The sequence below is a fragment of the Pholcus phalangioides genome, unplaced genomic scaffold, assembly GCF_987345545.1.
Source record: "Pholcus phalangioides strain wild (caught in Gottingen) unplaced genomic scaffold, Ppha-v1.0 ptg000009l_1, whole genome shotgun sequence".
Classification (NCBI taxonomy): domain Eukaryota; kingdom Metazoa; phylum Arthropoda; class Arachnida; order Araneae; family Pholcidae; genus Pholcus; species Pholcus phalangioides.
The window spans coordinates 56,631,005-56,644,866 of record NW_028301602.1 but is presented as its reverse complement, the minus strand read 5'-3'; the positions used below and the strand labels follow the sequence as shown (position 1 = coordinate 56,644,866).

At 37.0% G+C, this 13,862-nt stretch overlaps 1 protein-coding gene across 3 annotated transcripts in view; it reads left to right on the top strand.

The window, feature by feature from the left end:
* Positions 1–13,862, top strand: part of LOC149083349 (uncharacterized) — a 148,463-nt gene that overhangs the window by 115,222 nt on the left and 19,379 nt on the right. For all 3 annotated transcript variants that reach the window (XM_089236597.1, XM_089236598.1, XM_089236599.1), the window contains exons 23-24: positions 244–420; positions 10,824–11,052. In XM_089236597.1, coding sequence (XP_089092723.1) covers positions 244–420; positions 10,824–11,052 — 406 coding nt within the window. The remainder of the gene's footprint in view (positions 1–243; positions 421–10,823; positions 11,053–13,862) is intronic.

The following is a 13,862-nucleotide window of genomic DNA, read 5'->3' as shown; positions in this document are numbered from 1 at the left end:
ATGTCTGCAGCTTTTTTTTCTTCTAAGACTAGCTTAAGTTTTGACTAGCTCTAAGCTTTTTTCCCTAGGAAAAACATTTTAAAAAACAATTTTGATGTGATTAGAAGAATCACTATTGCTTTCAACATTCTGTGATCAATTGCAGATTGCATGCAGGAAATCCTATGTTAGTTATTCTTCATGTAGATAAATTGGGAGAATTTTGAAAATGAACACTGAAGTTTCTTTCATATTTTATTCCAGGTTCATCAATCCAAGATTTCGCTCTTGTGTTTGATATGCTGTAAACTTTTCTTGTCTTCAACTGAGCTCATCAAACACATGAAATATTGTCATGTTCCCAGTGAAATGCCTTATGCATGTCCTGTTTGCCATTTTAGATCATCTGAGAAAGAGGATGTCACTGCACATTTTGACAACGTAAGATATAATGTGTACTTTCATATACCACATATTTATTAAATCTATATAAAAAAATTCTACTTATGTTTTGTATATTATCATATTGAACACTTTCTTTCTTCTCATAAACTTAGAATTTTCTTTGAATATGCTAATAATGGAGTTGAGTATAGTAACGTTTAAACTTGTTTAGTGATGCGACTACATCGATTACGAATGAGAACATGACTGACACTTTAATAATAAACATCCGGCCTAGACATATGTTGCCATAACAACCGAAACGACATTCGAATGCCATACTGTTGCCATTCCGCAACTCGTTATAATAATAATGATGGTACATTAATAACATCTTCAACACTCCCTCTTTGCTACTCTTCGTCTTATTTCTCGATTAACCAGTCTTACAAGATCTATCATGGCCATCTTAACTTTGATACTTCTGGTATTCTAGCAAACTTTCCTACATCTCCAGAAGACTCAACCATACCCTTAAAATAAAACCAATTTTTGTTTCCACTGACAGTTTTAAATACAGCTTCTTTCCTCATACCATTGGTGAATGGAACTAACTCCCCAGTTCTGTTGTCAACTCCCTCACTTTCACTAGTTTTTTTGCACAATATCAAACAATATCTATGACTCATTCAACCGCATTCTCTTGTATAGGCCTTAGGGCCTATATATATAATATTTTATAAATAAATAAATGTTTCCTTGTTCATAGTAATGATCATAGTCAAAATTCTGTGAAAGAAATCAGTGTGTGCTGTAGTAAGCTGAAAGGATGGTTTAGTCCACATTTAGCTTGAATAACAGCAGTTATATGTCATGGTAATGATTCAATTAGGTGCTGGAATTGAGATAATGCTATTGCTGTCCAGTAATTCAGAAGTTATCACAGTCCACCTGGAGAGCCTGGTGGTGGATTTTGAGCCCAAAATGGGCATTTCAGTTGATTTTTTTAAGTTCTCAATTGCTCAATTTTAGGTTGGTTATTGATTTCAAAACCACTTCCAATCTTCATGCTGTCACTTGCTTCCCTCATAAACTCTAGGAAAATCTTTTAGAGGGTCTTAGAGAAAGTTGTTACTTCCAATATAAAATTCTCTGCAGTTCACAGTGGGCGCAATGAATTTTGGTCTTGTCATTTAAAGCTTTGATTGATCTAAAAATTTTAAATCAAAATCATGTTTTCTTTTAATTGACTTTTTTCTACAGCAAAACATTTAATTGAAACATTTTAACTGTTTAAATGGCATTGACAAATATACCACCACCTTCTCAACGTTCGTAGATTAGTAGTGTCTACAGATATATTGTGTCCTCACAGAAAGACTTTCTCCTTCTGCCAGTATCCGTGCTGCCATCTGTCGGGTATTTACTTGACGGCAAACCCCACAGTACTCCCCCACCAGTACTTCAGTCACGATTTATAGCGATCAGTGAATCAGGCTTTTCTCCCACTACGAGTGGTAGGTTCGGTGGTCGTTTTCACTGGCTGAAAGTGTTGTGGTAGCACATCTTCCTGCAGCAAAAATGCTGGCTTTAGTCTGTCTATGGACACCGTTTCATGCTTATCTTTAATCCGTAACACAAAGTATTTGGGCGTCCGCTTCATGACTTGAAAGGGGCCATCATAAGCGCACTGGAGCGGAGGCTTCACGGCATCTCTGCGCACAAACACGTGAGTCGATGTCTGAAGTGCTAGATGAATGAAGACCTTCAGTTTATTGTGGTTAGCAGTAGGAACGGGTGCAATATTACGCATGGTGTTGTGCTGCGACATCCGTGGGCTGCTCGGAACCAAGAACTCAGCGGGTAACCGCAGTGTGGCACCATAGAGCAGTTCTGCACACGTGGCCTTGAGTTCGGGTCGATAGGTTGAGTGGAGGCCAATGAGAACAATTGGTAAGACATCCACCCATCGGTTGGTGAGTTGGCACTTTAGAGCTGCCTTTAGTGGCCGATGGAAGTTTTCGACTAGGCCGTTGCCTTGGGGATGAAATGATGTCGTTTGAAGTTTTTGTATTCCTAGCAGCTGCGCTAGTTCTTGGAATAACCGTGCCTCGAACTGTCGACCTCTGTCGGTGGTGATTCTGGTACGCCGAATCGGGAAACCCAAGTTGACACAAAAGATCTTGCAACGGTTTCCGCCGAGATATCTGCAACAGGCACTACTTCCGGCCAGCGTGTTAATCTGTCAATCATCGTTATTGCGCATCGGTTGCCCTGGCTTGGTGGAAGTGGTTTGATGACATCGATGTGTACGTGGTCGAATCTTGTGTTCAGTAGCAAGAATGTTCCTGAGTCGCTGACCGTGAGATGTTGCATTTTCGTCCATTGACATGGTATGCATGATGTCACCCATGTTTTACAGTCTTTCTTGACCGACGGCCAGACGAAGCGCTCAGTGATGAGTCGTTGCGTTGCTTTCACTCCTGGATGCGAGAGTCCATGAGTTACCTTGAAGACTTGTAGTCTAAAGTCCTTTGGTATATACGGTCTGACTCTTCCGTCGGAGATGTCGCATAAAACTTCGGTTGAAGTTCCAGGTAGGAGACGTTTCTGAAGCTGCAATGAAGAATTCGTCTGCAACTCTGGATCAGTCGGCTGTGCTTGAGCAATTGCTTTGTAATCGATTTGGCTGGAAAGTTCGATCACATTTATTCGGGAGAGAGCGTCAGCAACCTTATTGTCAGAACCTTTCACGTAACAAATGTCAGTCGTAAATTGTGAAATGAAGGAAAGTTGTCGTGTCTGTCGAGGAGAAGTTTTTTCCGGTTTTTGATTCAAGGCAAACGTTAATGGCCTATGGTCTGTGAGTATGTAAAATTGCCTTCCTTCAAGCATGAACTGGGAATGTTTCGTAACAGCGAACGCAGCAAGCAATTCTTGGTCATAGGCGCTGTACTTTTGTTCTGTCTCACTCAGTTTTCTCGAGAAAAAACCGAGTGGCTCGAGTTTATTGTTGTTGATCTGGTGAAGTGCACCCCCAATAGCGTAATCCGATGCATCAACACACAAGGCTATCTGCGCGTTTGGATTAGGGAGCACGAGTAGTGTTGCCTGAGCTAACTGCTGCTTGGTTTCTGTGAATGCCTGTCGATCTTCTGTCCAAGGTATATCCTTTTTTTTGTTTTTATTAGAGTCTTCGAGAAAAGCAGTTAATCTGGCTTGCTTGTGTGCAGGGTGGGGAAAGAACCTTCGATAAAAATTTAAAAGTCCTAGAAATTGTCTCAGATCTTTGATGGTCTTCGGCAACGGGTAGTCTAGAATAACTTGTACTTTTTCGGGTAGAGGTCCAATGCCGGCTGCAGAAACCTTATGGCCGAGAAACTGAAGTTCAGACACTCCGAATTCACATTTGGATACGTTGAGCTTTATACCATATTGGTCTAGCTGTCGAAAAATTTGTCGGAGATGTGATACATGAGAATCTTCATCGGCTGAAAAAACGAGTATGTCATCTAGGTAAGCGAAACAGTTCAGAACGTCTAGGAGAATTTCATTGATGAAACGTTGAAAGGACTGGGCAGCGTTGCACAGACCGATGTTCAGGAACGGAAACTCGAACAGTCCAAAAGAAGTGATGATAGCGGTTTTGTCAATGTCCGGTTCATTAACTGGAATAGCGTGGTATGCTCGTAAGATGTCTAATTTTGAAAAGATGTTCATACCATGAAGAGCATGTGAAAAGTCCTGGAGATGAGGTATCGGATAACGGTCAGGAACGGTTTGTGAATTCAGCCGTCGATAATCTCTGACAGGACGAATTGCACCATTAGCTTTTGGCACAATGTGTAATGGGGAGGCCCAAGAGCTTTTGGAAGGCCTTCAAATGCCCTGTTCTACCATGTACTCGAATTCTTTTTTAACTGTATCAAGCACCTGTGGATTCAACCTTCAAGGCCGGCTGTGTATGGGCAGGCCAGTGGTCTGAATATAATGAACGGTATTGTGTTTCACAGAGCGAAAAGTTTCAGATGGATTAGTTAACGCTGGAAACTCCTTCAAAATGGAATGGTAACGAGAAGAGTCGTCAATCACACGAACAGTACACTGGGAACAAGCTTGAGATATGCCGGAGATGCTGAGGTTGGCGATAGAGTCGACCAGACGTTTCTTTTTGAGATCAACCAATGGGCCGAAATGTCGAAGAAAATCAGCACCAATTATGGGAACGGCTACTTGCGCGACGATAAAGTTCCACTTCAAGCACCTCCTGAGCCCAAGGTCTAAGTTAATGAGTTCGGTACCATAAGTTTTGATCCTGGATTGATTTGCGGCATACAGTTCGAGTGGATCGGGATTGTGGTTTTGCGAGCTGTGACCCACCGGAACGCATGTTACATCACTGCCGGTATCGATCAAATATCAACGATTTGTGGTCTTGTCATAAACGTGTAGCCTGTGACTTATGGAAAGAGGTAAGCTACCACCCACTGGCTGCTGAGTGGCAGCTGCTACTCGTTTCCCGATTTCGAGAAAGTGCAAGGATCTCTGCATTTGCGAGCTAAATTTGCGAAACGGGCATGATAATAACAGTGTCCGTCGTTCAGTTCCGATGGAAAATTTTGGCGTGGTTGTTGCGACATATTGGAGCCCCTAGAAAATGAACATCGGTCACGAGAGGTCGATCATGAACATCGAAATGTTAGATGATTAATCTGCTCTGTCAGTTTGGAAACTTGTTTTTGCAAGTCCACTATGAGAGGCAAAATCACGGCAACAGCATTTGAAGATTCGTTATCGGTCGCAAGAGAATACGTCACTCGTGAATCTATGGTAACTTCGTGGATTTTATCTGCCAGCGTGGCAAGCTGTGTCAACTCCTCGGTGGAGACGGAAAGAATAGATTGAATGGTCGTAGGCAACCGCTGGAGCCATAGGTTCTTCAAAAAGTTGTCGTCAATTTTGTCCCTTGCCAACTCTCGCATTTGACGGAGCAGGGTTTGTTGTTGCCCAACTTTTTTGGTCCCCCAAAAGTTTATGTATTCGTGTGGCTTCCGAATCAGCAAATTCTGAGATTAATCTTTGTTTCAATGCCTCATATTTATTTGTTTCCGGAGGTTGGAAAACTAAATCAGAAACGTGAGATAAAGTATCTGCGTCGATTGAGGCGATGAGCGCGGCATATTTAGTTTCGCCTCTCGTGATACCTGATAAAAGAAACGACGCCTCGACTTAGGAAAACCATAAAGCGATGTTCTGGCGTCAAAAAGGTGGCATTTTTAGACCTATACAATCAATTTGAGCAGCGGCACCCTCGGCGTTAGTGACAGACATATTGCTGATAGCGAAAGTACGATACAATATACACAATTTTGTAATAAAATGATATATGCGAGGACCTCGACTTTATATAAAATGGAAAGAAGCAAAAGTATTCACGGCATGCAATTGTCGTAAACATCCAAGCTGTTGGCATAAATCCTTGGACGAAGGTGACGTACGATGTGAGTTCCCACGTGAATTGGCTTCACAAATTGTCCACAAGTCCTGGCCTCAATGTCGTTTCCATTGATGTCGATGGCACGTGTTTCGAGTCCTGGGGTCACCACTGAGGCGAGAGCGGCACGGGAATGAATACTATTATTTATTAAAACATATTTACACAGAAAGAGAAATGCGACGGCGTCGATGGCACATTTCGAACTCAACGGTTGAAGACGAACAACTCAACGTTTGTAGATTAGTAGTGTCGACAGATATATTGTGTCCTCACAGAAAGACTTTCTCCTGCCAGTATCCGTGCTGCCATCTGTCGGGTATTTACTTGACGGCAAACCCCACAATATACTGACTAAAAACTAACATGAAAGGACATTGTTTTGAGCAAGAGTTTTCTCCCTCTTTTCTGAAAAGAGCCAAATCAGCCACTGTGAAATCATTAAAGAAAGATTAGGTATTTTTTTTAAATCTGATTTTTTATAATAAGGCAAAATGGTTTTTTTTTTAAGATGAAAGAGTCTAGTGTTTTTCATTTAATTTTTTTGGAGACACCCCTCCCCACTCAAGGAGGTGTTTGTGTATTGCATTGTATATTTATTAATTATTTTGGGGGCTCAGCCCCCCACCCTCAAAAAGCTTATTGAAGTGAGAGCTCAAACAGCCTCGTTCCCACCCCAGGTTCCAGGACCGATGGTGTTTATTGAAAGCAGTTTATCCATAAATGAAAAGTAAAAAAAGGAGCAAGAAAAAATAATCAGGGACTTGGAATGGAAAAAAAAAAGAAGACAAATTAAGAGTAAAGCTAAATTAGATGCAGAATGAATCTGAAATGAATGATTTGCAGTTTTTTTCTCATGTCCTGTTACTAGTTAGTCTTGCAGTTCCTTCATCTACATTATACAGTCAACGCTCGTTTTTACGAACTCATACAAACTTAATACAGTCAAACCTCTCTTTCTCAAAAACTCTGTATCTAAAAAATTTCTTGCATTGACTGTAATGAAGCAATGCATTTTCACTTCTCTGTCTCAGAAAGTTTTTGAAAATTACTTTATCTCTCGAAGGCTAATCCCAATGATAGTAAGAAGAAAACACGGAAATTCCTTTTCTTTTATGCAAATCTTGCTTTTCTCTGGAGGTGAAAGAAACTGATAAGAAAGGGTTATTCATATTACAGCCAATTGTGTTCATAAATCTTGTCATAGGCAGATACTATTACTGACAAGGGGAGGATGCCATGTGGATGGCTTGTTCAGCATGGCAAAAAGTCGGCCAACAGACCATTCAAAATTACTTCAAGAAAGTTGCGGGTTTGGAATCAGTCATTTTTTTGATGATGGATCAGATCTGGTGGTTTCCTTGAATTTCAATGATTCTGAATCCTCAACAATGTTGAAAATGGAATTTCAAAACATTGGGGCATTACTAAAAATCACTTGAAGCTAGAAATTTCATTTTCCGATTTTGTGGAAATGGACAAGTTCACTTCAAACTTCCAACACCTTGACTGATACCAAAATTATTGCTGTATGTATGGCGACTCAGGTAACGAAAATACAGCAGAAGGTGCTCTAGAAAAATTAAAAAAAGAAATAATAACAGTGTAAAATGCTTAAACACGTGCTGTAAAAACTCTGCACCACATTTTCTGGAGAAAACTGAGAAGATGGGGCCTGATATATATATATATATATTTGCAGCTCTTGCTAGTATAGATGGAACTATAAAGGCTCAAAGAGTAAAAAATATGTATCAATCTAAGCTTACGGATTATTTTAAATTAGTTATTTAAATAGAATTAAATTGAATGCAAATTTGAACGTATTTTAATATATTTGCATACGGTGTAATTGAACATTGATTGTTATTGAACCTTGCCAATAATTTCATTAGTATGTAGTAAAATATAGGATGGTATTTTTTAGTTTTTATCAATGGAATTTTTCACCATTTTTGACATGGTTTTTCTTCCTTACTAAAAAAACTATTTCTCAAAACTCTCTATCTCAAAAATTTTTTCGGTCCTGTCAGTTTCGACTCAGTCACTCTCGACTTAGAAATGTCATATTAACAATCTAATGCATCATACCCTTTTTAAAATCACCAATTTATCCGATCGTAATGCGCAAAGAGGACATTTTACGTAGTCAATGCATCTTCAATTCATGGTCACCCCTATCAACAATTTAACCCTGCTTCTTGAGATATGATCAAAGTGTTCAAAATTTTCAATGAGTTTTACAAGGGGACACCAGTATCGATTGGTGAGGGACAATGCAAGGTTATGGTGTCGCAGTGAATTTTTCTCTAATAGGGTTGTTAATAAATGGAACAGCTTACCCCTGGAGGTAGTAAATTGTAATACAATTGACACGTTTAAAAAGAATTACGATAAACATGTTGGGGTAAATCGAGAAGCTATCCATACTTAGAATAAGACAACCATAAGTATTCGTTATGGGCATTGTATAGTATTTTATCATGTGTACATATTGATTATAATTTTTGTTAATTGCATTTTTAATTGGGTTGCTATATTTTTTTTTTTGGAAATATATGACATCCATATTTTTATAGGCATCTTTTTCTCATCTACCTCGTATGGGCATATTGCCTGTTGTGGCGCTGTATTTGTATTTTTATTCTCTTGATACGTGTTCACACAACACCTGCATGTTGGTGATGACAAATTGATGAACTCTAATCTCTATATATATACCTCCCCTATCTTTCTCTATTTTCTTAAAAAGCCAAATTGAAGTTTACTTTGATTACAAAAAACTCGGAAGTGGCTGGAAGAATGAAATAATCACAGGGGAAGAAAAATGAAGTTCGTCAAATATATAGAGACTTGATAGAAATTAGAGTTCGTAAAATGAAGCTTATTTTGATATTAGCTCTATGACATGCTGTTCGGGGCAGAGGACCAGTTCGTAAAAAAGAGCGGGTTCCAAAAATTGGAGATTCGTAAAACTGAGCGTCAACTGTATGTTGAAACAATGTTTTTTGAATGATGTTTCTCAATGATCTCTGAGTAAGATTTCAAAGCAAACAGGTATTGTTTTCAAGGGCATATATACAATTTTATTTCGGGGGTGGGGTGCAATATTCAGTCTTTACTGTGCTTTTCAAATATATATTACTGAGAAATTATATAATTTAGAGTGATCTATCTCTCTCTCTTGGACATTTTCGGATTATATATGCCCATGGCAGTATTTTTGGTCAGGGAGAGTCAATGGGAAAAAAAATTATCAAGCAAATTTTGCTGGGAATTTTGTTTATATGCGCACCTGATGAGCACTTATATTATGACCATCCCTTGCCTGTAGCATTGAGTGTTCCTGGAGACAGAACAATAGCACAGGCATGGTTCGTATTGTGTAAATAAACACTCACACAACCAGAGATACAGCTTTTCATAAGTGGTGGGCTTTTATGAAAGATGCTGCTTTTCACAGGTAAATGGGTAAAACAATTATTCAACAGAATTTGATAAAGAACGTATTGTCATGTCCTGTTACCTAAAAACATTTATTTCTAGAATTGTGTACACTGTCGGTGCGAAAACCTGTCAGAGATGCGCCAGTTATTGTTAATGTAACAGCTCATTTGTATATGGTGAAAGTCCTATATAATGATACCCTCTAAAATAATAATTGCTTATATAATAATACTGTCTATAATACCCAGCACTGCTCAGGTTTTCTCTATATACTGGGAGCATATAAGAGAAATAACAAACCATTGTAAATGAGTGAACTTGTTTAAAACGCATTGTTTGGAAACCACAGTAACCAAAGTAAACGTTCCAAAAGTCATTGTTGAGGCTTGTGAAACATTATTACCCGATAGTTTTTCGTCATTTCTGGCGTTTACACAGCTTTGATAAACTTTTAAAGTAGTCTATGGTTTAAGTCAGGTCCAGTTTGGTATATATGCAAAATTTTTGTGTGTGGCAACGATCGGTTCATAATGATAGATTTGTATATAGATATACACACACACAAACATAAAGTCAGTTTCATAATATTAAGCACTAGGCCGCAGCCCATAATGGAGATGTTATGCTGAAAACAATTAGTTATGATGGTTTAAGCAGATCTAGGATGAAGAAGACTTACATAAATAACAACCTTTTGTAATTAATGTTGTGGGCATAGGTGTACGCAGAATTTTCTGAAGGGGGGTTTAAATTTTTTCCTGCAAAATAACACTATACTCTGCTGGGGGGGGGGGTAGATCCCTAAAACCCCTTTTTTACATACGCCAGTGGTTGTGGGTATATTATGGGTTGAGGAATTGTTTCCATTCATCTTCTGAATTAAAAACTGGCAATTGAGTGAATTTTTTTCTCGAGTATAATCTAAAAGTTTTGTTTTTTCTGTTTATTAAGGCTAGACTTTTCTTAATGGTAGATAAATATGCATTGCTTGATGTTTCTAAATCAGTTGTCTTAGACATACTTCCCATTTTACAATCATCAATTTGTTTATAATCTTATTCATAGTTATTTCTCATTAGCATTTTTTTCTTTGGGCGCGGTAGCCCAGGTCGATAAGATACTCTCTGAAAGTTGAAAAAATTATGTTCAGAGGTATTGCAAGTTTGATACCTGGTTCGTCCCTGTCAGAAACTTTCCTGGCACAGGGGTACAATAGAAATGGTGACATGACCACAAAAAAAGGGGATTGCTATCGCAGGGAGTCCCACACTGAGGGGTTAGCACACCAACCCCTCTGTAAGTATTTAAAAAAAGGCTGCCATTTGAAATCAGCAATAAATTGTAGACTCTGGTCCAATTAGCTCTCCTGAGCAGAAAATGACTGTGGTACAACAAAAATGATCAGTGATAATTTTTTCTTCTACTAAGTATGTATAATTATATACTTTAATTATAATTTTCCATTTCTATGTATAATTTTGTAGATTTTACATTGATTGCTAAACACTTTGCCTTATAGACTCATAATACAGAACCTCATCTTGTATGTCCGTATTGCTTAAAGATGTGTTCTCCTAGAGCCAAGACAGACCAAGTTCTTTTCACTCAAACATATTGCCAACATTTGCTACAACATCAGATACCGTCCAAAGTCTTCAAGTGTCCTTCCTGTGTTCTTCTGTTTCTGAGCATGCAAGAGCTAAATAATCACCTTTTCAAAGATCACATCTCATTTGCTGATAAAGAAGGTATGTTTACAAAAAAAAAAAAAAAATGTCTTTTTTTTATATTCAAATAGCTTTATGCTAATCAAGACTTTCTTAGTAAGCTCACAAGAATAATAATTCGATACAGTGAAACTTTGCTATAATGATAAAAATTAATGATATTTGATTTTGCCCCCCCCCCCCCTGCATCGATCACATATTCATTCGTAACTCAATTAAAATAAAGGAAATTTCTTCAACTATTTTAACTACAGACCTAACAGATCATTATCCAATTTCATGTAATCTGAAATTTTTATTGGCTAATCCCAATACTTATAATACTAACAAGAAACACTTAAAAAAAATACCTGATTTGACTAGTATTTCAGATTATCTACAACATTATAATTTTGTTTTTATAAGTGAAGGTCCAGGATTTGTTTTTGATGAAATGATCTTTAAACTTGAAACCATGGTTAACAATCACACAGTATACCCTCAAATTAACCCAACTAAAAAGCAATATAAACCATGGATTACCCCAGAATTAATTGATCTGACTAAGATAAAACAAAAACTTTTTTTTAAATCTAAAAAATACCCATTTGACATCTTAATTCAAAATGCTTGCAAAAACGTTACAAATTATCTCAAGAATCAAATTAAAGCAATGAAAAAATATATATATTATTCAACTCAATTTTCAAACTGTGCTACCCCATCCGAATGTTGGAAATTGATAAACACAATACTTGAATCTTGAAAAAAATCATACACTGCCTTCTGAGACTAATTCACAATTGCTAGCAAATAATTTTAATTACCACTTTATAAATATTTCACAACAAAATCATGAACATGATGATAGTTTTGATCAATTCATTACTCACAGTGATAAATCCATTTTTCTTGCTCCCACTGACAGTAATGAAATCCGTAGAATAGCAAAATCACTCAAAGACAATGCCTTTTGTTACAATACTTTAACTACAAAAATTCTCTAAAGTCTTCCTGAATATATGTTTCAACTGGTAATAATTAATAATTGCATTGAAAGAGGAGAATTTCCTGAATTACTTAAATCAGCTATTCTTATTCCTATTTTTAAAATCAGTGACCCAAATAACATTAGCAACTACAGGCCTATCTCAATATTATCACCCATCTCGAAAATAATTGAAACACTAATTAAAGATAGGATTTTTTTTTTTTAAATAACAATAAATTCTTTTCCAATAATCAGCATGGTTTTCTCCCTAATAGAAACACAGAATCTGCTCTTTTAAACTTTTCTGAATACTTCTACAGGAATATTGATCAATCCAGAAATACAATAGGCATTTTTCTTGATATAAGAAAAGCATTTGACAGTGTAAATCGTAAAATATTATCAAAACTGTATTCCTATGGAATAAGGGGCAATGCTTTCTATTTTCTCAAATCTTATCTCACCAACAGAACTCAAAAAGTCAAATGCAATAATTATTTAAGTAATGCCATGGAGATAATCAGAGGAGTCCCACAAGGATCTAATTTAGGACCATTATTATTTATAACTAGCTATAATACCCGGCGTTGCCCTGGTTTTTTTCAATAAAGCTTTTTTGGGTCACCTGATATCTCCCTCTTCTCTTTCTTTGAGGGACATGCAAACCGTGTCCAAGTTCACCAATATGGCAACTTCCTATGTGACTCATGAAAGAAACAAATCTAGATTTAAAGAAACGTAAAAAAAAATGTTTTTTTTTCTTTTTTCAAAGGGTGCTAGGTATTTCGATTCCCCCATTTGAACTTCAAGTTATCTATCTCTGCCTGTTTCTGCTTCAAAAAATGCTTAATTAAAGCTGTGGAATTTTTTCGATGAACTTTTTACGGGCCCATAATTAATTTTAAAGCAACCTAAACTATATGTGAATTTATGCAGTTGAATATTAAAAGACAATACGTAGACATTAATTTTCATGCTTGAAAAGATATAAATAAAAAGTTGAAATCAATGTTATTGCATGGATATCCAACTCAAAAGTATATATATATATAGGTCCGGCTAATTACTTCATATTTAATCTCCTGAGCTTCGTATATCTCTAAGCGAACTCAATATTTCAAAAATCGAGTATTTAATACAATTTTTAAAATTATTGATGTGACAGAAAAAACCCCACCAAATTTCCGCATTTCTACATTAAAATCGGCAATTTTAACACTGATTTCTATGGGGGGGATCATCCTTTGCCTTACCCTCAAAGTGATGCTGATGATGGTGTCTATTCAAAAAGCTCTCATTACTGGGAGGATTGAATAAAGTGGCAAACCATTATAAAGTCATAAACTATCATACATATACGTACAGCATTGAAGAAATGACAAACCATTGTAAAGGCATATACACGCCTTAAACACATTGCTAGGGAACCACGGTAACCAAAATAAACGTTCGGAAAGTGATTGTTGAGGCCCAAAAACCATTGTTGCCCTACGGTTTTTTGCCCATTTGGGGCATTTGCCCTGCTCTGACAAAATTTTAAAGTAGCCTATCGTTCAAGTCGGGTCCCCTTTGGTATATATGTAAAATTTGGCGACGATTGATCTAAAATTGTAGATTTGTATAGAGAACACACACACAGAAAATCAATTTTATGTATATAGATTTTTATCAATGATCTCTGTAATTTGAATATTAAAGGTAAAATCATCACATTTGCTGATGATACTTTAATACTTTACTCAGAAGATGATCTCCCAACTCTTATCAGCAATATAAATACTGAACAAATAATAGTTCATAATTGGTTCATTGCTAATGATCTCCTAATCAATGTCTCCAAAAGTGAATTTATCAACTTTTC